This window comes from Hippocampus comes, unplaced genomic scaffold, assembly GCF_001891065.2.
Source record: "Hippocampus comes isolate QL1 unplaced genomic scaffold, H_comes_QL1_v1.1 scaffold106, whole genome shotgun sequence".
Lineage (NCBI taxonomy): Eukaryota > Metazoa > Chordata > Actinopteri > Syngnathiformes > Syngnathidae > Hippocampus > Hippocampus comes.
In genome coordinates, this window is record NW_017842055.1 from 1,061,548 (window position 1) to 1,084,428 (window position 22,881).

At 47.7% G+C, this 22,881-nt stretch overlaps 1 protein-coding gene across 12 annotated transcripts in view; it reads right to left on the bottom strand.

Annotated features, from left to right (window-relative positions):
- ptprt (protein tyrosine phosphatase receptor type T) overlaps nt 1-22,881 on the bottom strand; it is a 133,951-nt gene that overhangs the window by 102,724 nt on the left and 8,346 nt on the right. For all 12 annotated transcript variants that reach the window (XM_019860518.1, XM_019860515.1, XM_019860517.1 and 9 more), the window contains exons 2-8: nt 18,687-18,785; nt 13,203-13,363; nt 12,957-13,067; nt 11,658-11,739; nt 10,590-10,705; nt 9,462-9,636; nt 827-1,120 (exon numbers count right to left, since the gene is read on the bottom strand). In XM_019860518.1, coding sequence (XP_019716077.1) covers nt 827-1,120; nt 9,462-9,636; nt 10,590-10,705; nt 11,658-11,739; nt 12,957-13,067; nt 13,203-13,363; nt 18,687-18,785 — 1,038 coding nt within the window. The remainder of the gene's footprint in view (nt 1-826; nt 1,121-9,461; nt 9,637-10,589; nt 10,706-11,657; nt 11,740-12,956; nt 13,068-13,202; nt 13,364-18,686; nt 18,786-22,881) is intronic.

The window sequence follows — 22,881 nt, forward strand, 5'->3', positions numbered from 1 at the left end:
CAAGTGCTTAACCTCGCCAACCTCAACCCTCAGTTGCCTCCTCATTGGCCGCCTTTCTCTTCTCGCACTTAATTTGGCTTCTCATCGCTTCTGAATTCCCCCCTCCCAAAAATCCCGACTATGCTTTTTTTTTTTTGAGAAGACAGACACATTTACAAGGTTCAGCATAAATTGGGTCAATTAAGTATTGAGTTGCTTAATGGCGACTCGAGTTGAACAACAATTTCAAGTAACCAGGGAGGCGAAAGGAGCGGCAAAAGAGGACAAGGAGGATGGCGGGGGGCGGGGAGGGAGCAAGATTGATTTCCACCGCCGCTGCCGCGTTTCCCCGGCGGACGCCGTTTGGATTCAACGCTCCTCATTCATCGCGTTTGCGTTCACGCGCTCCTAAAAGACACTCAAGGAAATCGGAACCACTCCGTGCAGAGACCACGGGAAAAATGACAGCAGTCAAATCTTGTTTACTGTTCCGAGCCCACCGACAATCTGCAATATTTACAGCCAAAATAGATTTTTTTTTTTAACGCAGCCCCTGAAACCAGTTTGACTCAGCAACATGAAATTTGATCCGTGGTTATCGTAAGTACACTCCCAAAATAGACTTAAGGCCCCACAACACCCAGGAAGGCGGCCATTTTGGTTTGAAGCAGACATTTTTGGCTCAAAAGGCTCAGTTGCAACCAACTGGATCGAAAAGAAAACGCAGCCCGGGAGCCGGTTTGACTCCGACTGAAATTTGGCGGACGTTTCGATGATAATTCAAGCCGCAAAAAAGTCTCACGACGGACAGGAAATCCGCAATTTCGATGAGAAGTGAATAACATACCGGCGCATTTGGTTCTGGTGACCAGCGGCGGTCCCGGGGGTCCCGTGCCCCCTTCTCCGGGTCTGGACAGCAGCACCTTGATCTCATACTCCACATCGGGGTCCAAGTGCCACAGTTTGTAGGTGGGCGCGTCCACCACGTGGGTCTCGGCCCAATTTCCCGAGGTGGTGCGGTACTCCACCTCCTTCAAGATGATGGGCCCGTCGCCGATGATGCTGTTGGCGTTGGGCTTGATCCACAGGTAGGTGGCGCCCACGGCCAGGAGCTCAGGTGGAGCGATGGGGGTGGGCGGCGCTGTGAAACGGAACAAAAACATCATCAACAACAACAAAATGATGAGGAGCTACGGGCGCTCTTCGGAACGCTTCATTCATTTGTCGTCGTTAATCTTGGGCCGTATTCATCGCAAGTTCTCCTCACGCCGATAAAAAAAAAAACCAATGGTGATCTTTCCCACTGGCCGAGTTGTCCGTCCGAGGCCAGGCTGCCACAGGCTCAACGTTAGGTGACGCTAATGTGAAGTGAAAGCAGCAAAAATGAAAAATAAAACAACAAAAAAGAAGAAAGGTTTGATCAAAAGTAAGAAGCGAAAGTGTTTAGCTGTAAAATTCATTTGTCACGTTTGTTGACAGCAAGTCGAGAAGCAGGCTGTCACATCTAAAAGCTTTTGGCTGCTTTACGACTTCAATTTCAAGCACGCACACACACACACTTCTATATTTCTACTCATATTTATATTTGGATTTAGATTTATACACTGACTGGCTTTATTAACATGTGGGAGAAGGTGCACTGACCCGTATATTTGGCTTCCCTCAAGGCCGCTTCGGAATATTTATGAATACAATTTATGGATGAAGTCTGCGGGCCCGGCCGGCCGGCTGTCAATCACTCACTCAAGTACAGACACACAAACGCACACTCGCTCACACCTTTGCGCAACCGCTAGCAACACAATGGTGCCTTGAGATACAAGCGCCTGGGCTTTTGTTTTTAATCTTCGACTAAATCGAAAATTCAAGACAGGAATGCATTCCAGAGCCCCACCACCCAACGGCAAGAGCAAACTGAACATGAATTCAGATTGGTTACTTGACAGGGGAAAGTAGGGCTGAACAATTAATCACATCCGTCGATATTTGCGAGGGATGGGGACAGTGCTCGCCGGCAAATTGCCAAAATCAACATATATGGTGATTGTTCCTTCAAATCCATTGGTGGGGGGAGGCGGGGGGAATTAAACCTAAAAAAATAGCTTCCAGAAAAATAGGCGGGGCGAAATGAGTGGGAAAAACAAAAATGCAAATATTGAAAAATAAAAAAATGCCCAAATGGAGGAGCGCACAGGTGGCTATCAAAGTGCCAGTGGGCGGGGCTCCACTCACCTTCCATTCAGGTCATTTCCTTGGTGCAACTCTTCTTCATTTGTCTGCATAACTGTGAGACCGCCCTCTGGTGGCCGAGTCATGCGCAGTGGAAGCGGCAAGCAATTAGCCCCGTTCAAAACCATTCTCATGAACTTCAGCTTTTTATCAAGTCAAATATGATCGAGTGCTTTTCTCCTCATGAAAACAAAACATGATTTTGTTTGTTTTTAGAAATTGCGTTTCCATTCATTTCAATGAGGAAAGATTTTTTTGGAGATGTGAGCACTTTGAGTGACAAGCATAGTCACGGAACAAATTGTGCTCGCATCTCAAAGCACCCGCCCTTGTGCAGAACAGAAATGAACACAACCGGCACAAATCGAGCTCTTTTAACCATCTGCCGGCAGCCTGCAAGCTTCAGTGAGCTCTTGTGTGTGTGTGTGTGTTTGATTGACAGCTGCTGGCAAGTGTCTGGAGGAGTCGTTTATTCTCATGCGCTCAAGTCGAACTCATACCGTCGCTTCAGTGTGCACATTGCGCGCGTGTGTGCGCACGTTACTCTAATCCGGTCTGGAAAGTGTCATTTGAAAGCCAGGTGTGAAACCTCAACTTGAAACCCTAATACGAGTCTGAAACCGTTCCTTGAAACCCTAACTTTGACTCGAAAGCCTAATTTGAAAAGCCAAACTAAGGCTCGAAAGCCGAAGCCTCGTTTCCGACCTCGAAACGGCAACTCTGTCAACCAAACCGTACGTGAAGCCAACTTCGGACTGCCGAACCGATGCTTGAAACCCTCCCGAGTCACTTGCGCTCATGTTTCCGTGTTCTTTCTCCGCTTGATTTGTTTCAACTTTTCACCCCTCTGCTCCTCTTCCTCAGTCATCCTCTCGAGCTCATACCTGGTCATGCATTACTTATATTTCTCCTCAGAAATTCTCTAAGAAGTGTCCTATCTTGCTATCACACACAAAACACACCCACACACACACAGAGGGCGATGCACATGAAAGAAAAGGAAGGATGGTCACGGAATATCAACGATGCCACGGACTTTACAACTTCCTGGGCAGGGAACAAGAAGACAGCCTCTTTTTTTCACATTTGCGTGTGAAACATCGAAGAGCAAACTTTGGCATATTTCGCACGTCAACATGTGAAACTGTTCAGCTCGGTCTGGACGTATAAAGCAACCTTTCTCACGCTTCCCAAACTTTTTTATTCTACTGCATTTTTCAAGACAGAATTAATATGAAAATGAATCGGGAAATGCGGATCCACTACAGCTCCGTCATGGGCTGGGACGACGTTCCGCACCACCCCCACGAGAAGTCGAAGAATGTTTTTCGAGCATTTAAAAGCACTTTTTTTTCCAAGGTCTTAAAACACCCTTTTAAAAAACATCATGTAACGCTAACTGTATTTGACCATCCCACCTGATGTTTACTCTAAAACGAACATTAAAAACCCCAAAAAATGACACCTTGTATATTTAAAAGAAACACAAAGCCTTTCAATCGACGAGCTAAAAGCCAACGCTAATCAGCGTTGATGTTATTCGAGCCTTTCAGCAACATGTGTTGTGTTTGGTCATGTCCTCGCGACATGTTTTCAAGCAGGACACTTTAAAATACACATTGTGACAATTCTTTGGAGCGGGAGGGAACGGATTCATGGCATTTCCATTCATTCCGATGTGAAAAGGCATTCGGAGGTACGAGTGTGCTTACGGAAGAAATTCAACTCGTATCTCGAGGCCCCCTCCTTCCACATTTCGGAACACATTCAAAGCAGTTCAACCTCCAACTCTGCATTTTGGGGAATTCTTTTTCTGCAGCCGTCAAATTCCCCCATTTTTCACCATTGCCCATTTTACACCAAACAAAAATCACGAATGGATGTGGTTAGGTTGCACATTGCCTTCCACATTTCTCAACCGATTCAAAGCATTACAACGGATTATTTAGCTCATTCGGGTCGGAGAGTCAATTATTTCTCACGTTCCCAAAAATCCCAAAGACACATTTGATATATTGACGTCTTCCTTCCACATCTCTTGACCAATTCAAACCATTCCGCCCCATTTCTTATGATTCCGCAAGACAGGATTGCAACATCAATGCGGACGTCCGACATATTTATTTCCTCCTTCCACTCACAATTTCCACACTAGTTGCTCTCTAGCCGCTGTTGTTGTTGTTAAGAGTGGACACGTGGTGGCGCTGCTGTGCGGGCTTCTAAAGGAGGACTGTGGGCGGACTGCAGAGCCCATCGGGCCTCCACAGAACCAGTACTGTCCACGCGTCGATTGATTTTTATCATGTGGACAAATATATAGAAGACGTATGTGGGCAAAGCAACACACACACACACACACACACACACACACACACACACACACACACACACACACACGGGATTTTATTTTGGGACCACAATCAGTTTCAAGACCACCAGGAGTGTCTGGAGAGTGACACACACAAGCACATGCACACACACACACACACACACACACACACACACACACACACACACGCACTTCCACTGGTTTTGATTGGCAGTTGTGTATCTAAGCTCCACCCTACCGAGTCTTATCTCTGACGGACAGACCACACACACACACACACACACACACACACACACACACACACACACACACACACACACATCGACACAACAAAAGCAGGACGACACAAACCACACACGGTGATGCATCGACACAACACTGCCAAATATTTGAAAATTCAGCCCCTGCAGCCAGTTTGACTGAGCCACACGAAATGGAAAAGCACACGATCACGTCAGGACAGACCAAAAAAAAAAAAAAAAAGTCTCAGGAAGCCATGACCCAAAAGAAACAGGAAGTCAGCCATTTTGGTCCTAACCGGACATTTAAGGTTCAATTGCTCAGTTGTGCCAAGCTGGTTTGAAAAGAGAAAAACAATTTTGCAGCCCCAAAAACCAATTTCACCTTGCAATATGAAACTTGGTCGACCTGTTTATTATGAGTAGAACAACAACAAAAAAGCCTCAAAAACCATGTCCCAAAAGACACGGGAAGTCCACCATTTTGGTATAAACTGGACATTTTCGGCTAAATTGGCCGAGTTGCACCCAGCTGGATTTCACCAAAAAATACAGCTCCCAAAGCCAGTTTGAGATGGGAATAAGATAACTGGTAGACTCCAAAAGCCAATTTCCAAAAGACAAAGGAAGTCAGCCAATTTTGGTCTAAAAGGTTCAATTGTTCATTTCTGCAAAACTAGAGTTCAAAAAAAAAACTGACTGCAAAAGCATGAAATTCAGTAGACATGTTTCTCATGAGTGGACCCACCAAAAACAGACCATGCCCCAAAAGAAACAGGAAGACATGTTGGTGCAAACCAGACATTTTAGGCAAAATGTGCTTAGTTGCGCCCAACTGATTGAACAAAAAATGTTGGTGATACCAATCTGAGTAATATTTGGTCGATATGTTTATCATGACAAGACCCACAAAAAAGTCTCAAGGCCAGACGGTGTGTAATTTAGCTTCTGATGGTTGCCATTTTAGGGTAAAATCGTTTTTTTTTCGAATTGAGCCTCCAACGTCAGTCTCACTTAGCAATATGAAATTTGATTGGCATGTCTTTGCTGTGCGAACCCACAAAAAAACTCTCAATAAGCCAGGGCCAAAAAAAGCACAAGTCCGCCTTCTTGGTTTGAAGCACGTTTTAGCTTCGGCCGACTCAGTTGTGCGCAACTGGATTTTGAAAAAATGTAGTCCCGAATGCCAGTTTAACTTGGAAACATAATGTTCAGTATAGACATGCCTATCGTGAGTAGATAGACAACAACAACAACAACAACAAAAAGGTCTCAAGACACGCTTCTACAGCATGCCATTTCTTGTTACAATCACCTGGATTTTGTTTTGAAGATTCAGCCCTCAAAGCATCGCTGCAAATTTGACGACAGCTGTTGGATCCTAATTGAATGTTTTGAAAAACTCCGCGCTTGAAGCCGCTTGGACTCGGCAATGTCAAATTCGGTTGACGTGTCTATCTTGAGACGTCCTAAGTCTTGCGTCAGGAGCCGATGCCTCAAAAGAAACGGGAAAACTTCGACCGGACTTTAAAGTGTCCACATCGAGGTCATTTTCTGCTCCGTGAGTTGATTGGGAGTCTTTGGCAACCCCGACAACGATGCAGTTTCCAAAGTTCAAATTCATTCGAGAACAAAAACAGAATGTGATCATGCTCCATATATTTGCAAGGCCGGAACGTGGAACTCCCACTTGCACACACGCGCGCGCGCGCGCACACATGTAGCTAGCCTCTTGGTCACACCTGAGTGCTCTAAAGACTAATTAACCCTGATTTCACACAGGAGGACAAATGGAAACACACACACACACACACACACACACACACACACACACACACACACACACACACACACACAATGATTTTAATGCTTAAGGACACACACAGGTGCATACATCTCAAAAAACTAAAGTTAGCATCGGAATCTGAAAAAAAAAAAACACACACAAATGTTGCCAGAGGGATGATAACAGAAGAGCCAGATTTAGCAGCGCGTCCACATGCATGCAGACATGCACGCGCGCACGCACACACGCACACACGCACACACACACACACACACACACACACACACACAAATATGCGAGAGGCTTGAAGAGGGTGGGTGCATTTGTGCGATATTGTTCACTGATGGCATCATGGACTATTTCCCCTGGCACAACGCATGGCTAACAACACCTGAGCTTCGCCGGGCACACACACGCGCGCGCACACACACACACACACACACCTACACACACACACACACACACACACACACACACACACACACACACACACACTAAAACATACACACACAGTGCATGAGTGTGTGTCGTGCTAACAGATGGTAATGACAGTTTGGGTCCCTGAACTCATCAGAACGTGACACGCTCGCGGGTACACATGCGTGTAGACACACGAAAGCAGACACACGCATACACACACACACACGCACGCACGCACCCACATGCTCACACACTCCAACTTGCCTCCGAATTCCAACATCTTTTGTGACTATGACATGGTTAAAGACGTCATTCAAAGCAAATCTGCAGCTAGAACAGAACACGGTTGAACAGTAATGCATTTCCTTTTTCATGACATCAGTGAGGCCACGCTCCGCCCACACGCAAAAGCCGAAGCTCAAATGCTCGACAGTTGAGCGTCGTCCATCTGTCTCGCGTCCGCGTTTCAAATTTGGTAGCGATCCGAAAAAAAATCTCGTCTTTGAGGGGCACCTGGAAATAGACAAAAGGAGCCGAAAATGGCAGCCGAGACATTTTTTTTTGGGGGGGGGGGGGTTACTCCTGATAGACCAATGACATGCTGCCAAGTCCCAAGGAGCCATTTTGGCATTCACCATGAAAAAGGGAAAGTCAAGTCAAACACTTTCTCGACAATGATATGCGCCCCAATGCGTCCAAAGGCGGTACGATGATGAATATTGACTTTTTGGTCCATGAACGAAGCACAAGAATGGGGCCGTTTCGATCCAGCTCGGGAGGCGGCCATTTTGTACGGCCACTTCTCGTCGACTTAAAATGACATCCCGGCGCCAGGTGGGCTCAGGTGACGGCTCGCCTCTTTCCCGGCTTTGGTCATGTGACGTCGGTAAGCTGAGCCGGCCCCACACGGGGATGTCATTTTTCAGTCGGCGGCGAGTGGCGAGCGCAAGACAAAACGGCCGCCGCCTGAGACGGAACGTCACGTTTCGACTCTGGGCGCAAAAGAACAAATTGGAAGGAAAAGGTTGACAACGATGATTGGCTTGTTTGGTTGAGGCGCCGCCGCCTGGCCGGAGGCTGATTTTCCTGCTCGGAGGCAAAGTGTCAAGACGGAGGCTCGGCATGAGAGAGGAGCGAGGCGGGAGGGGGCGGGACACGGGACGTCATTACGGCCGACTGCGAGCGATGGTCGCGCCGCCGTAATTCCATCAGCGGCCGCGCAACCACATTATGAGCCCGCGACCTCCTCGCCGCATCAATAAGTCGCTCGGCAGGATGCTTCCTGTTGGCAAGATTCGCTTCCTGCTTTATTGAGCAGCCAGGAGATGACATTTCAGGCCTTTTTATTTGACGACAGCCTCTCCGCATGCGTTCGAGGGAATATATTACGTCAAATGGACTATTTGATGGGTTGTACACAAAAGGTTGTGCGTTGGAGTGCCTGCGAACACGGCAGGGGGGAAATTAAACAACCAAACAGACCTTTTGTTATCTATTTTGGAAATGTCCCTGAGCGAAAGACGCTGAACTTCAAGCTCGGGTTGCAGAGGGCTGGAAAATGTCTTCGCGGTGCAACAGTAACAACTATCCGCAACTTTTAGAAGAATCGATGAATCATTCATCAACTCCAAAAAAGCCAAAGCTCCAATCGTCCTTCCCCAACAAAATGACGCCAAATGCCATTCATCCGTCGCAGACTCCCCCACAAAAAAGAAAACATTTTATAGAACGGAAGCAGGGCGGCCCGGTGGTCTGGCGGTTCGCGCGTCGACCTCACAGTGCAGAGGTACCGGGTTCAATTCCAGCTCCGGCCTCCCTGTGTGGAGTTTGCGTGTTCTCCCCGTGCCAGCGTGGGTTTTCTCCGGGTACTCGGGTTTCCTCCCACATTCCAAAAACACGCATGGCAGGCGGATTGAACGCTCCAAATTGTCCCGCGGTGTGAGTGTGAGCGCAGATGGTTGTTGGTCTCTGTGTGCCCTGCGACTGGCTGGCAACCGGTTCAGGGTGTCCCCGCCTACTGCCGAAGACAGCTGGGATAAGCTCCGGCGCCCCCCGCGGCCCTTGTGAGGATAAGCGGATTGGAAAATGGAGGAATGGATAATGGAACCAAATTTTATCCTGAGATGACACTCAGGTCCACAAAAAAAAAAAAAAAGGGCGCAGGTATGTTTTATCCAGAGAGGAGACTGAGGACCAACCAGAAAATGGATTGCCGCAGTCAAGTGGACACTGAGAGCGCTAAGAGCAATTTGTCTTTGGACCACCGCGGTACAACGACAAATTTGATCCTGAGATTGGACAAAGGGCAAGAAAAAAAAAGCAGGTGAGGTGAGACTTAGGGCAAGCCCAAAAAAAATGGAGCACGGCAGCCAAGTAGAGACTGTGGAGGAGACGGAGGGTCCTTTTTTTGACGGTGGCTACGTGAGGAAGACGTGTTTGAAATGTTCCAAAAGGGCGTAAGAAAAGGAAGCGGTCTTACCTTTGACGATGAGGTCGGCGTAGTTGGAGACCCCGGAGCCCCCGTCGGTGCGGATGACGCATCGGTAGCGAGCGGTGCCGCGCTGCGACGTGTCGCCCACGCTGACGGTGGACGAGAAGCGGCGGTGGTTGACCACCCGCGTCACCATCAGGGCCGTGTCTTTGCCGTTCCACTGCTGCGCACGGCACAAGCGCGCGCGGGTTAGCCGCCTTAGCGAGCAAAGCTAACGTAGCAAATGCCAAAAGTCACGCACACCGGGACGCTTTTGGACAGCAAGCACGCTGCCGTCACCATCTGACACATGTACAGGGTGACCCAAAAAGATGCGTACCCATATTTTATTCGATAAAAAATCCATTTTTGAACGAATGTCTTTTCTGTTGCAGGACGTGAAAGGTGAACCTATGGATGATCGTTTTCAGCTAAAATAAGAGCCATCCCGAAAGAGGAGTGTGTAAAAGTGATTGACAACTTTGTCAGACGAGTACAAGTTTGCTTGCAACGGAATGGTGGACATTTGGAACACATCTTGGAAAAGCCATAAATTGACTAAAAATTGACAGAAATAGCTGAAACTCTGGTGAATGGTCTTCCATAAACTGAATAATGTGTGGTTGTAATTTGAAATAAATAGCTTTTTAATCAAAGTCACAATTGAAATGTTCATGGGTACGCATCTTTTTGGGTCACCCTGTACATCCAATGTAATAATCATTGTGTGGATTCTCCTTAGATAGCATTTTATAGGAAAATTCATTCATGATTTTTATACTCTCATCAGTTATTAAATTTCCTACAATAACAATCATCAGGGCCAAGAGGTTTTTGTATTCTTGTTCTTTTATTGTTCTGCTTCTTTGAAATATTCTACATCAATCTTTTCAGAATCATTAATAAACGTGAAAACATTTTTTCTCAAAACTTTTATATATATTTTTTTTTTTTGTAAATTGTTATTTTATTCTTTGCTTTTCGTTGATTTAATTTTGTCCCGGATTTGACATGTTTGGAACGCCGTGCTTATTTTTCAGGCTTTTGTTACGTTATTAGGAAATATGTCACTGTATCTCCTTGAAAAGAAATAACTCAATAAAAAGAACAAGTTGGTGACAAGCCAGACGTGCGGACCTGCAGCCAGAGTTGATCGTGTTGAGACCACTTGCCCCCCGCCGTACACTGGAAGGAGGCATTTTGACCCACGTTGACCTCCACGTTCTGAAGACGCAGGAAGTGAGGCGCCTTTCCTGAAAGCGCAAAAAAACAAACGTGCTCAATGACATCAAAGCGGAGGGAAATTGGCCACCGTCATCCGTCCGCGCGTCGGATTGCAGCGACGGTCATGAGCGGCGCGCGGAACATTCCAGATGGCGGACTGCAAGTAAGATGCATGACACAAGTAGACACAAAGTATGACCAACATGAGAGGTGCGTACAACATTGAGTAAGATGTGCGATGTTCGATCTGAACTCAATATGCTCATTTAGCGCTGTACACGTGAACTATGAAGCGCATCATTCAATCTGAGGTGGACAGACTTTAAATTGGATATCACTGTACAAAACATGAAATGTCATGGAAATATGGCACACCAAATGTGATGTCAATGGCCTTCGATAAACATGTGTACACATGAAATATGATGTCACGATGCTAAATGAGAGAAGTACGCACTCATGAGGATGCACATCGGCGACATTAGAGGTGAACATGTTCCATTAGACCCGAAATGTGATCAATATGTGACTTGAATTGAAATGAAAATATTAAATACGATGAAAATACGCCACGGCAGCGGTGTATAGATGATGTACAATATGGTACAATAGAGGCACGTATGTATTCAATATGGCGTAATTATGGTACATTAGAGGTCCGCTGCTTCCACTTTGTTGCCGGCGAGTTTCTTGTCAAATGTGAGCGATGAAGACCCTGAGTTAGGACCTTCTTCCTGCCTCGATGCAATCTGTCTACAAGCCTTGCAATCTGTGTGTGTGTGTGTGTGTGTGTGTGTGCATCCATGCGTGTGTGCGTGTTGTAATAGCTGACCCTGCACAACTGTGTGGCCCCACTGAGTATCATCTGCTTGCACACACACACACACACACACACACACACACACACACACACACACACACACACACACACACACACGCACGCACGCACGCACGCACGCGCATGCACAGGCGGTCACTTACGGCAGGGATGAGCCAGAACTCGAATGTCGTCAACGGCGATGACTCCCGGGTGGCCCTGGACGGAAACGGCTTCAAATATTACCTGGAGAGGAAGAGGAGGGAGAGGAAGATGACGAGCGAGAAAACTGAAACAGATGAGTGCAAGGCACGCATGCACATGTAAACACACACACACACACACACACACACACACACATTTTTGATGAGAGCAAGTGTGTGTGTGTGTGTGTGTGTGTGTGTGTGTGTGTGTGTGTGTGTGTGTCTGAAGCTGGTTGTGTCTCATCATTTCTCCTGGTTCGCATTGGTCATGACAGCGGCGCCTTGAGAGGCCAGCGAGCCGACTTGGGAGCATTTCAAGATACGCGCCGTCATCTCGACACTTTTTGCTTTGAGATTCGCGTAAAACTGAGTTGAAAGAGGCTTCGAGCTGATGAAGCTGAAGGAGTCCCGAATCCGACACCTCGGCAATGTATGAAGGAGAAAAAAAGTGCACATCCAATGTTTTGTTTTGTTTTTTTAACATCAGTTTTTCAAGTGACATTTGAAGTTGACGTCGCTCCATCCTGCTTGCTCAATTTGCACACACATTGCAAGTCGCTGTTGCGCAATCTCTGCTTTCCATGTTCAAATATTTGACTTTTGGTCACATACTATAGGCTTACGCCTCCGGATTATTTTGTTGCTTTGTAACCCTGAAAAAAAATAAAAAATAAAGTACACATTTTTAAAAACCTGATCTTTTCCCCAGATTAAGATTCGTTGATAATGACGTAATTGGCATTGGGACATCCCGGAAAAAAAAATTACACACACACACACACACATATATATATATATATATATATATATATATATATATAATACAAAAAAATTCGAATGTATATATACATACATTCAAATTTTTTTTTTTTTTAATCACTTTGATCAATGGTCGTCATACTTGAATGTTACTTGAAGCACTGTGTTGGATTTATTTGCCTCTTCCAACCTAACATCCAGTCGCACCAAGTCAAAGCTTTCCTCACGTTTGACGTCCTTTTTAACATTCAGCAGAGTGACAGGCTGCCAGCCCCGCCGTGCACTGCTGACCCGCACGTACACATATGCACGCTCACGCGCACGCACGCACGCGCACACACACACACACACACACACACACACACACACACACACAGGCCAGGACTTGTCAGCACAGCGACCGCTCGGCTTGAATACCAACAACTTGGACGGCAAAGAAGCGTGTGTCCGCGCGTTAAAGTCCGGGTGTGTGCCTGCGTGTTTCGCATGCGCGCGAGTCACCTGATAGGAGTTGGGCCAGAAGGTGGAAACGGCGAGCTCGGCCTTGAGCCATCCGTCGGTCACGGAGTCACTGACGTTCCACACGGGGTTGCTCTGAGCGCCGCCGTTCACCTGAACACATTTGACGTACTTCACAACTCGACGCGTTTTCTTTCACAGCACTCCGCTTCGGACGGCCACCTTAGCTCACGTCGCTCACGCCGACGCACTCGCGGGCGACTCGCGCTCGCGCGCACGTGGACTGACCTTGATGTAGACGTTGAGGGTGCCGGGGCTGGCGCCGTCGCGGCCCGAGATGGAGTAGAGGAAGTCGATGCAGTGGGTGTCGTTTTCCTTCAGCTTGGGCATGTAGAGGTGCGCGCGCTGACCCGACGCCCGCCCCGACGCGTTCACCGCCATCATGCCGCCTGGTGGCCCGCATGAGAACACGGCAGACAAAAAGACGCTTCAATTGTAGAGTCGTACGTATGTTTCCTTTCAAGATACGCTGCTTCTTTTTACTTCTTGAAGACATGCGTTACTCATTTACTGATTCGACATCCTTACTGGGGCCCATCCAATCAATCAGCTGGCCAATTAAATCAGACGATGGCAGCCATTCAAACATCGGTTCCAAAAATGTTTTGGGGGCCGATTGTTTTTCCCTTCGTGCACCCAAGCCATTTATCGTGATCGTCTAATAATTTACGACGCAGAAAATATGTTCTGTTGAAACTTGGATTCCTTCGCCGATGGCAACATGTGTCATTTCAATTCATTGACTCCATGAACACGTTCACTGGTAACGCCAGCTCCCATTCCATTTCCAAAGCAGCCATTGGTGGACTGCACCGCTGCGCCCCGATGTGTTGTTTTCCTGCCTATTATTGTTCTTTGCCGCTGCTCTTCTGCACTTCTACCGATTGCAGGTATACGTTGGCCGTGCGCTATAATAAATACAGTTTTATGATATTATGGGCCAAATGTGATTCTTTGCATTACAAAGTCAACGTGAAGCTGTGCAGTAGGAGTCATGAGGCACAAATGTTTTCTTTGTCTCGGATTAGAACACATTCAAGATTGTCACGGTCATTCCGTTGTGTGCGAGTGTGCGCACGTGTGCGTGTGTGTGTGTGTGTGTGCGCGCGTGCTCGCACTTGCCCTCCCCGAGGACCGGCAGCCGCCACATAAAAAAACCTTCTGCCCGTCGAGTGTGTTTGAAGGTGTTTTACGACACCGGTCTGCTCTCGGGAACGCCGCCACAGGCTAGCGCCAGATTTACACGCTACTCCATCTTCACCACATCCTCAATCATTACGCACGTGCGCGTGCTGGTGTGTGTGTGTGTGTGTGTGTGTGTGCGCGTGCGTGTGGAGATAAAAACTGATTAAAGATTTAATCAATTGGAATGAAAGGGCCAGGGACTATAAAAACAAATAAAGGCAAAAACAATATGGCAAATGAAAAGGTGAATGCAAAAAATGGAACTGTGAATGCTCGATGGATGGATGGATGGATAGTGTGTGTGTGTGTGTGTGTGTGTGTATATATAGTTCGAAAACCTAAATTGTTCGAAAACCGAAACCGCGCTCTTTTTAAAATAAAAATGTTTCCTGAACACGTCTGCTCACAATGGAAAGCAACACGAGGAAGCGTCACTTCCTCGTGTAAGGAAGCCGAGAGGAGTCAAATGGTGCATTCAAGTGCGCTCAGTTTGTTCGAGAACCGAAATTTGTTCGTCATCCGAGGCATCAAAAAAACTCGAAAGTTTTGATTGAAAACCGAATCGTCTTCAACCACCAATAACCTGACACCAATTTTATCAATCAATATGAAATCAAAGGAGGCCTCACAAAAACGTCACAAGGAATCATGCCGGGAATTCAACAAGAAGTCGGCCACTTGGATTTGAAAAAAGCTCGATTGCGCCTCCTGCCAAGTTGAAGACAAAAAAAAAAAAAAAACAACAACAACAAACCTCAACAGCGGTTTCACCCATCAACGTGAAATTGGGTGGGCATGTCAATCCTAAGCAGACACAGAAAAGTTTCAAGGAACCACACTTGAAAAAACGGACAGCAAGTCGGCCATTTTGGTTTGAAGCAGCCATTTTGTGTTACTTTCAATGTCCCTTGAAAAGGCACAGGCCCGCAGATGACAAAACAGAGCAAGGATCACGTCAAAGATGATTTTTTTTAAGAGAGATTTTCCAAACGTTGCGACTCTTTGAAGGAACCGGGTCAAACTCCGCAAACTTTAGCAACGTGTTTTTTTTCTAACTTGAGCATCAAAAATGAGCAAGGCGAGTGCCACCTTCTTCTTGTTTTTCATCTTCCCGTGGTTCTTGTTCTTCTTGAGAGATGTAAAAGGCGTCTCTTTAGCACCCGCAGGACTCAGCGGCGACACAAGATTTTGACTTTGTGCTGGCGCTTGTGATGGCAACACGGCACATGGATAATTTATGCGTCTCAATGCCGGCTGTCAGCAGACGAGAGAAAAAAGACAAAGGGGGAAGAAAAAAATCTTCAGCAGCCTGACGCAACAAAATCCAACAGTTTGTGTCCGAGTTGATAAGCAAAAGAGCAGAGACTGTCAAAACTATGAAGAAGAAAAAATTATTTCAGGGGGAAAACCCCCAAAAAAGGGAAAGATGTCCATCAAAGATGACATCATTAGCTTGTACTGAAAGAATGCTAACTCTAGCTGCTAACTAGCACCGATAGTTTTCAAAACAAGAACCGTCTCCAATTTTGGACTCCATTCATTCATTGTCTTTGTCCACTGCGCTCAAAAAAGGCATCTGTTATTTTAGTTGACACCTCAAAGTGGTCTTTGACGATTGCCAAAAGGTGTATGTAGTGTTCCTTGATGACTTTAATGTTAAAAACAAGTCTGGTTAGTTTTGCTAACAACACAAAATTGTCTTCGATGGCTTCTTAAGTTGCGAAGGAGTTTCTTTGATATTTGCCAATGATTATCAGGTTCATTGATGACTTCATTGTTTGTGCTGTTGAAAATCGCTGTGTCAACTCCAAATTGTCTTTGATGTTTGTGAAAACTGGCAACGTTGGCTCTAACGGTCCGGTTTTCCAGTCCAAGACGCTCTTTGGTTTCTATTTCCCTGAAGGTGGAAATGACTTTTGGGACTATCCCGCTGCCATCAAGAGGCACACACGCAAAGGCTCAACACGGGTAGGCTTGGGGGGGTCCAGTCCAGTCGGATGGCGTAATGAAAACCCGCACCGCATCATCATCATCATCATCATCATCATCAGGTCCACTAACTGCAAATGAAGGAGAAGGAAAAAGCAAAGTCGCCTCTTTGTTGTCGCGTCGGCAGGTCGTGGTGGCGGCAGTGGCCGCCGCGTCATTTTGCGCCATTATTGGCGCGGCTCTGAGATGGCCAAATAAAAAGCGCGAGTTATCCAGGGCCCGCGGGAGCCATTACTCCAGCGCGCCGGCTTTTATACGCTGCCTGCCTCTTAAAAATGCTCCTTTATTGCTCCCCCTGATGGATGCTCTGCCACTGTCTGCTTTGCTTTTCTTTTTTTTTTCTTTTTTTTTTTTTTTTACCGATTCCGTCTGAGAGCATTTCTCACACACACTCCCAACTATATAGCCACGGTGAGAATGCTGGTTTTGATGTTCATGAAACAACATGCATGTTAGGTTTGACGATGGCTCCAAATTTCTTTGAGAATGTTTTTTATCACCCTCATCATCCAATTTTCTTCCACCGTTTGGGGATGGAAAACTTTTCCTCGCGCCATCGCCCTGCCGGGGCCGCCTCGAGGTGCGCCGCGGCCGGCCGCAAAATCAGCAGACGCCCCGCTAAATTTCAACCGGGCAAACCCATGAAGAGACACCCACAAATTGGGAAACAAGCAAATCTGTTTCCTACGTCCAATTAAGGACAACAGAGACACAATCGGAGCTTATTGACAATGTTTTTGAATATTGATGAGAAAAGGGCCCGTCGAAAATCTGTTGTTTATGACGGCATCCCGTTCATTTCCAACCCAAATCGTCTTGCAGAGCCGATAAAAGCCGTGGCGCGTCCCTCTGAAACATTTCGCGACACATTCTCTGTTGCGCTTGCTTGTTTTTCTGATTTTCAAAAAGTTAGCTGAGGGCAGGCGAAGGTCGTCAAGAGCGGCGCTGGGACTCGGCGGCGGCGGCGGCGCGCTCTCGGCGCTCTCGGCTGACGGCTCTATCTGCGCGAGCGCCACTCCGACCGAGAGCTCAAAGCGTTCGCCTGACAGCTGCGCGCCCGCCGCCTCTCCGCCCGCGAGCGAGTCTTTTCCAAATCCGCCGCCGCTCCTCCCCAAAGAAAGAACAAGTCTTCCAGCGAGTCTCTTCGCGTGCATTTCATTCCCCGTCAAAGGCGAGGCGCTGTTGTGTTAAGCGTTTGCTGAAAGCTGACGAAGAAACCGCGAGAGAGCCGTCCCGACATCCAAGGCCAACGGTGACATTTCCGAGCCCCAAAAAAAGCCCATTTATGTTCGACATGGCGACGCGTGAGTGCATGAGGACAAAATAAGTACAAATCTCCAGACTGTGCCCTGAGCCCGTGACTTCATTTGAGGTAAGACTTGATCTGGTTTGTCAGAATGCGAATTTGTACATTGTACGTCAAGCAAACCCCGCCGTCCAAAAAAACCCGATATTTCTATTCAATAAGCCAACAAACGGGCAGCCCGGTGGCCCAGTGGTTAGCTCCAAAACGGTTGCAGTTTGAGAAAGTCGCCGTCATTTCAGGTTTGACACCATGGCGTTTCCTGCAATGACATTTTTGACACGGTGAACTTTAACCCTTGGCGAGCGCCTTAATATTGAAGTCAATTGCTCCCAAAAATTGCAATGAAATAAGATTTCTGCCTCAATTGCGGCCACCAATTTCAGAGACAATCGGCTAAAAATTGTGGAGAAACTTGTGGATGTTGTGTTCCTGACAAATGTGACCTTCACGTGACCTTGAAATTTGACATTTTTTTCCACTGCTAAATTTGTGTTTGCGCTTCAAAACTTTGCTACGTGAAAAAAAAAAAAAAACCTTGCAAAATGTTCTATGATGATCTGTTGACGCAAGTGAGAAAAAAGGCAACACACGCAACCCGTCACGTGTAGCTTGAAAAAAAAAAATCTCATGGAAAAGAAAGAAAAAAAAGCAAGGCTTTGCCAAGCGCCCACGCCCACCAATCAGCCTTGCAATCAAGTCGTCGCCTCGCGAGACGAGAGCTCTCCAATCAGCGGCCCACAGCCCGGCGGGCCTTCAGCCTCCGCCCACGGCGCGCCCACAAAAACACCGCCGTCGCACCGGTCCATTCCCAACGCTCCGCGTGCGTGCGGTCATTTTGATGTCGGCGGATGTGTTATGATGTCAGCGGACCCGCTATGATGTTCACCAGCACAAATTGGCTCGGTCGCAAAGGCACAAGGGTTAGTAGCCGGGTTTCAAGATTGGATGAGGGTTTTCAAGACATTTTATCACCACGGATTGGGATTCGTGCAAAGCAGACTTTCCAGATGAAAGCGGGTTTTCAAGGAAGGGCTGGCTGGGGTTTCAAATGAGGGTTTCAAGCCTATGTCAGGGTTTGAAATGACAGTTTGGAGCCTGAATGAATAAAAGGACAAGTGTATGAAATGAAGGTTGGAAGCCAGACTTTCAAATTCCGTATCGGCGTTTTGGTTGCTGGCGGGATTTGCGCACAAGCGCGCGCCGCTTCACCCGGCCGGCCGGAGCGGGCGTACCCGTGCGCGTGCTTCGGTCCTGCTCCCACGTAAAGCCGCTGGTTCCCAGCGACACGCCGTAGCCGCAGCTGCTGTACGGGTCCTCGAAGGTGCAGCCGCCTGCAACGCAGAAAATACCAGAGTCAGGGTCAGGGTTCGGCTCGCAAACAAAAGTCGGCCTTTCAAATGAAGGCTTCAAGCCGGGGGTAGGTTTTCAAACCGAGTCGCCACTGAAAGTTATTGCTGCCCGCAAACGTGGTTCGGGTTTCAAAATAAGGTGTCAAACTATCGTCGGGGTTTTCAAAAAAGGCTTCAGCTTACAAACTTCAAATGAAGGTTTCGAGACAAGGTTGGGGTAGCAACGAACGCTTCCTATTTGGGCTTTTAGGAAAGGGGAGGGATTTCGGTCAGGCTTTCAAGACTTGCTTCAATTAGGCCTTTTAATTTGGATTTGGATTTGGCAGCATGAATAGGGGTTACGTTTTAAAATGAGGTTTTCAAGACAGGGTTAGGGATCCAAAGAAGGATTAGGGTTTCAAACGATGATTGCAGGCCGGGTTTAAAGTTTCAAGTGACGCTGTCAAGTCTGGTTCAGGGTTTGAAGCCAAGGTTACGGTTTGAAAGAATGGCTGGCTGGCTTTCAAGACAGCGTGAGCATTTGAAATGAAGCTTGACAGTCAGGCTTTCAAGCCCGGGTTAAGCTTTCAAACTGAGATGGGCGTTTCAAACATGAGCGAGGGCTTCATTTTAGGGATTGAATCCAAGGTCGGGCTTCAGATGATGGTTGTAAGACAGGGTTAGGGTTTCAAATCAGATCTGCCCATCGTGAGACGCGAAGGAAACGTCTGCAGGGGTCACGTGCGCAGTGCACGTCGCTCCGCGCGGCGGCGCCGCGCCACCAAAGCGTCAACGCCATCACGCGGCTCCGTTCCGCTACTTTTGCGCCACATTAGCCTTCGCCGCTAGCCCGGGGCGCTAAACGCGCCCCCTCCCTCGCTGCCTTAACCCCCCGCCCCCACTCCCACGCGCGCTCCGCTAATTAGCCGCACGCTCTGACACGCGGCGTTTAATTTGCATGGATTTATTTGCGGAATCGATTAGCACGCGCTTCTTCTTTACGCTTTATCGCCGGCGGCGTTTATCGTGCGTACGCTGGAGAGACGATTGGCGGGGGTCCAGTAGTTAATGGCCTCGTACTTTAAAGGTTAGGGTTTCAACTTACGCCTTTGCCAGTCAGTTATCATTCGGAGTACTCGTTTTAAATTACAATTCCATCGCCGAATTCAATTCATCTCAAATAGGGTGTCAAATTAGGGTTTCGAATTAGGTTTGCACGCAAGGATCAGGGTTTCAAATGAGCCTGAGGGTTTCAAACCAGGATTAGGTTTTCAAATTCAGGTTTGCAACTTGATTCGGGTTTCAAAGTGCGCTTTCAAACATGGGTTAAGGTGTCAAGGTTTCAAGCCTGGCAATGGGATTTCAAATCACGGTGAAGGTTGTTTGAAATAAGAACCCTGAAATAGGATTTCAAATCAAAGGCTCGGGTTTGAAATTAGAGTGACAGTTTCAAGGCAGGGAAAATGTTTCGAGTTGTGGTTTAAAGCCTTCATTAAAGGAAGGTTAGGCATCCGAGGTATTTCTTTCAAATTTGGTTTACAAACACGGGGTAGGGTGTTAAATCGTTATTTCAAAGAGCGCTTTGAGTTATGATTACGGTTTCAAGATTGGATGAGGGTTTTTTGATTATTTTTTCCAAGGGACGGTTGTATGGGTTCTGATTAGGATTTCCCATCTAAATTAGGGTTTCAAATTCAGCTTTCTAAGAAGGGTCTGGGTTTCAAATTGGGATTCAGGTTTCAAAAGACGTATCTTTATTCAAAGTACAATTTCAAGGCTGTTTTAGCGTTTTCAACAAAGAAAAGGATGCGGGTTTAAATCGGGGCTTTAAATTCAAGTCAGGATTCCAATTTCGGGTCTCAACAAGGGTCAAGGTTTCAAAATATTTTGCGGGTTCCAAGAGAGGGTTAGGGTTGCAATTTATGATGAGGCTTTCGTGACAGGGTTAGTGCTTTCAATTTGGATTTCAAAGGACAATTTCAAATCTGGATTAGGGTTTCAAACAAGGGTTCGGTTTTCCATTCGCGGTTTTACAACAAAAGTTTCAAATCGAAATTGTTTTGTTTTTTTTCCAAGTCTTGAAAAGTTTGAAACCTGGATGTCAGATAAGATAAAGAAGGGGGGGGGGGGAATTATCAACCATAACCTGTGGAGAGCAAGAGCAATGCTAATGCTAGCTTCCTTAACCCATCGGAGGTGTTTTTCAGTGTGCGTTAGCATTAAGATTTGGACTTCTGGAAGCGACACACGCTGTGTTTTGGCTGAACTCGAAACATCATGTTTTTGCTTTCAACTCCAAAATAAAAACGGTCAGCCGAGTGGCGGCTCGTGTCTCCAAAAAGTCAAACGAGTTGGACATGAACGTTTGATTTTCCTCGGAGGGACAAGTCGCTCGCTTGCTCGTTAGAATCCATTTGTCAAACTTTCCCGCTTCTGACCGGCAAAAAGCGAAAAAAAAACAAAAAAAAAAAACCAAAGATGATGTCATCGCTGATGTCTTCGAGCGCAAGGCTTGCATCAACGTGCACGGCCAGATGGGCGTGCGTTCCGTTCGGTGTTTGGATATTGGAGGCGTGCGCGTCCGCGTGTTAGTTAGCGTGTGCGTGTGTGTGCGTGTGCGCGCGCGTATGCGTCCACTTGAAATGAATCCATCGTCAGCCATACGAAAACAAGCTGCAGCTTGACGCCTTCCTCAAAGTGGTCGCAATGAATTCATCAATGCGCCCCCTCACTCATCTCGTTAGGAAGCAAAGAAATCAAAGTCGGGAGACGTAAACAGCGGCAACATCAATATTCCATGGGGGTGGGGAGGGGGCGCACCCTCGGCGTGCTTCCACTCTTTGACAAGACTTGCACGCGCGCGCGCACACACAGGCTTGCACATGCACACGCCTAAATACAAATTACAAGACAACAAATTTTTTTTCACAAATATATTTGGAAACAAGATAAACTACCAGCAGGATGGGAGGGGGGGGGCGAAATCAACCACATTCTTGGCATCATCATGACATCGCCGTTATTGGGTCAAATAGCCGAAAAAAAAAACCTCTTGCTGTTCTTGTGACTTTTGCATAAAAGCCGCATCAGCATCAATCCCAGTGTGTGCGTGTGTGTGCGTGTGTGTGTGTGCGTGCGTGCGTGCGTGCGCGAAGCGGGAAATGGAACTTTCATACCCGAATTGGTCAATGCATCCATCAATGCATCCATCAATTTTAAATGTGCAATGGCGTCATATTCGAAAATAACGTCAAGGAATATGAGCAGAAGAAGCTCTTTCAGACTTTTTCAAGCACTGCGGCGTCCTTTGACTGAAACGGCGCGTGCGCGCGCCTGAAGCGCTCCGACTATTCCGTTTCCCGAGCCGGCGGCGAACGCGCGCCGTCAAGTTGTTGACGGCGCGCGTTTGCGCACGTGCCGAGCCGCTCGTCGTGCGCGCGTCCTTCCTTCTCCGCGCGCCTTCCCCCGGCGTGGGCTCTTTAGCAGTCATTAAATCAGCTGTCAGCGAGCAGGCCGACGTCTTTAAATCTTCCCATTAAGCCGCTTAAAAGCAGATGCCTGCGTGCGCGTGCGCGCGCGCGCGGCGACGTGATCTAAGTGAGCGGTAAAGGGAGTGTTTAGAGCGCCTGGCCGGGGGCGTCTTCTCGTCCCCGTCTCGTCCGGGCCCCTCCGCGCTCGTCTCGTCGGCTCGGCTTTTGCGACTCGCCGCCTCGCGTCGCCGCGCGTTAGCGCAAATTCACGTGAAGGCCGCCGATAGCCGCGCCGCCGCCGCCGCCGCCGCCGCCTCGGGTTAGCCGCTGCGGCTAGCGTGAGCGCCGTTCATCTTCAACATTGCAGGGCGTGCGTGCCTTCTTCTCGTTGTTCTTGTTGTTGTTTGCTCGCGCGCCTTCCAAACGGAGCCCGAGGTCCGTAAATTTGCGTGAATATTCAGAACGAGCCTCGAAAGCCGCTCAGTCGCCCCCTGGAGACGGAGCGAGTTCTTAGCGGTGGGCTCGATGGACCTGGTGGAGCTTGTGGGAATTCCATTCGAAATGACTTGAGGCTTGAAATGATGCCTAACTACACATAGCGCGACGTCGGCGCAACCCAAGACCCCCCC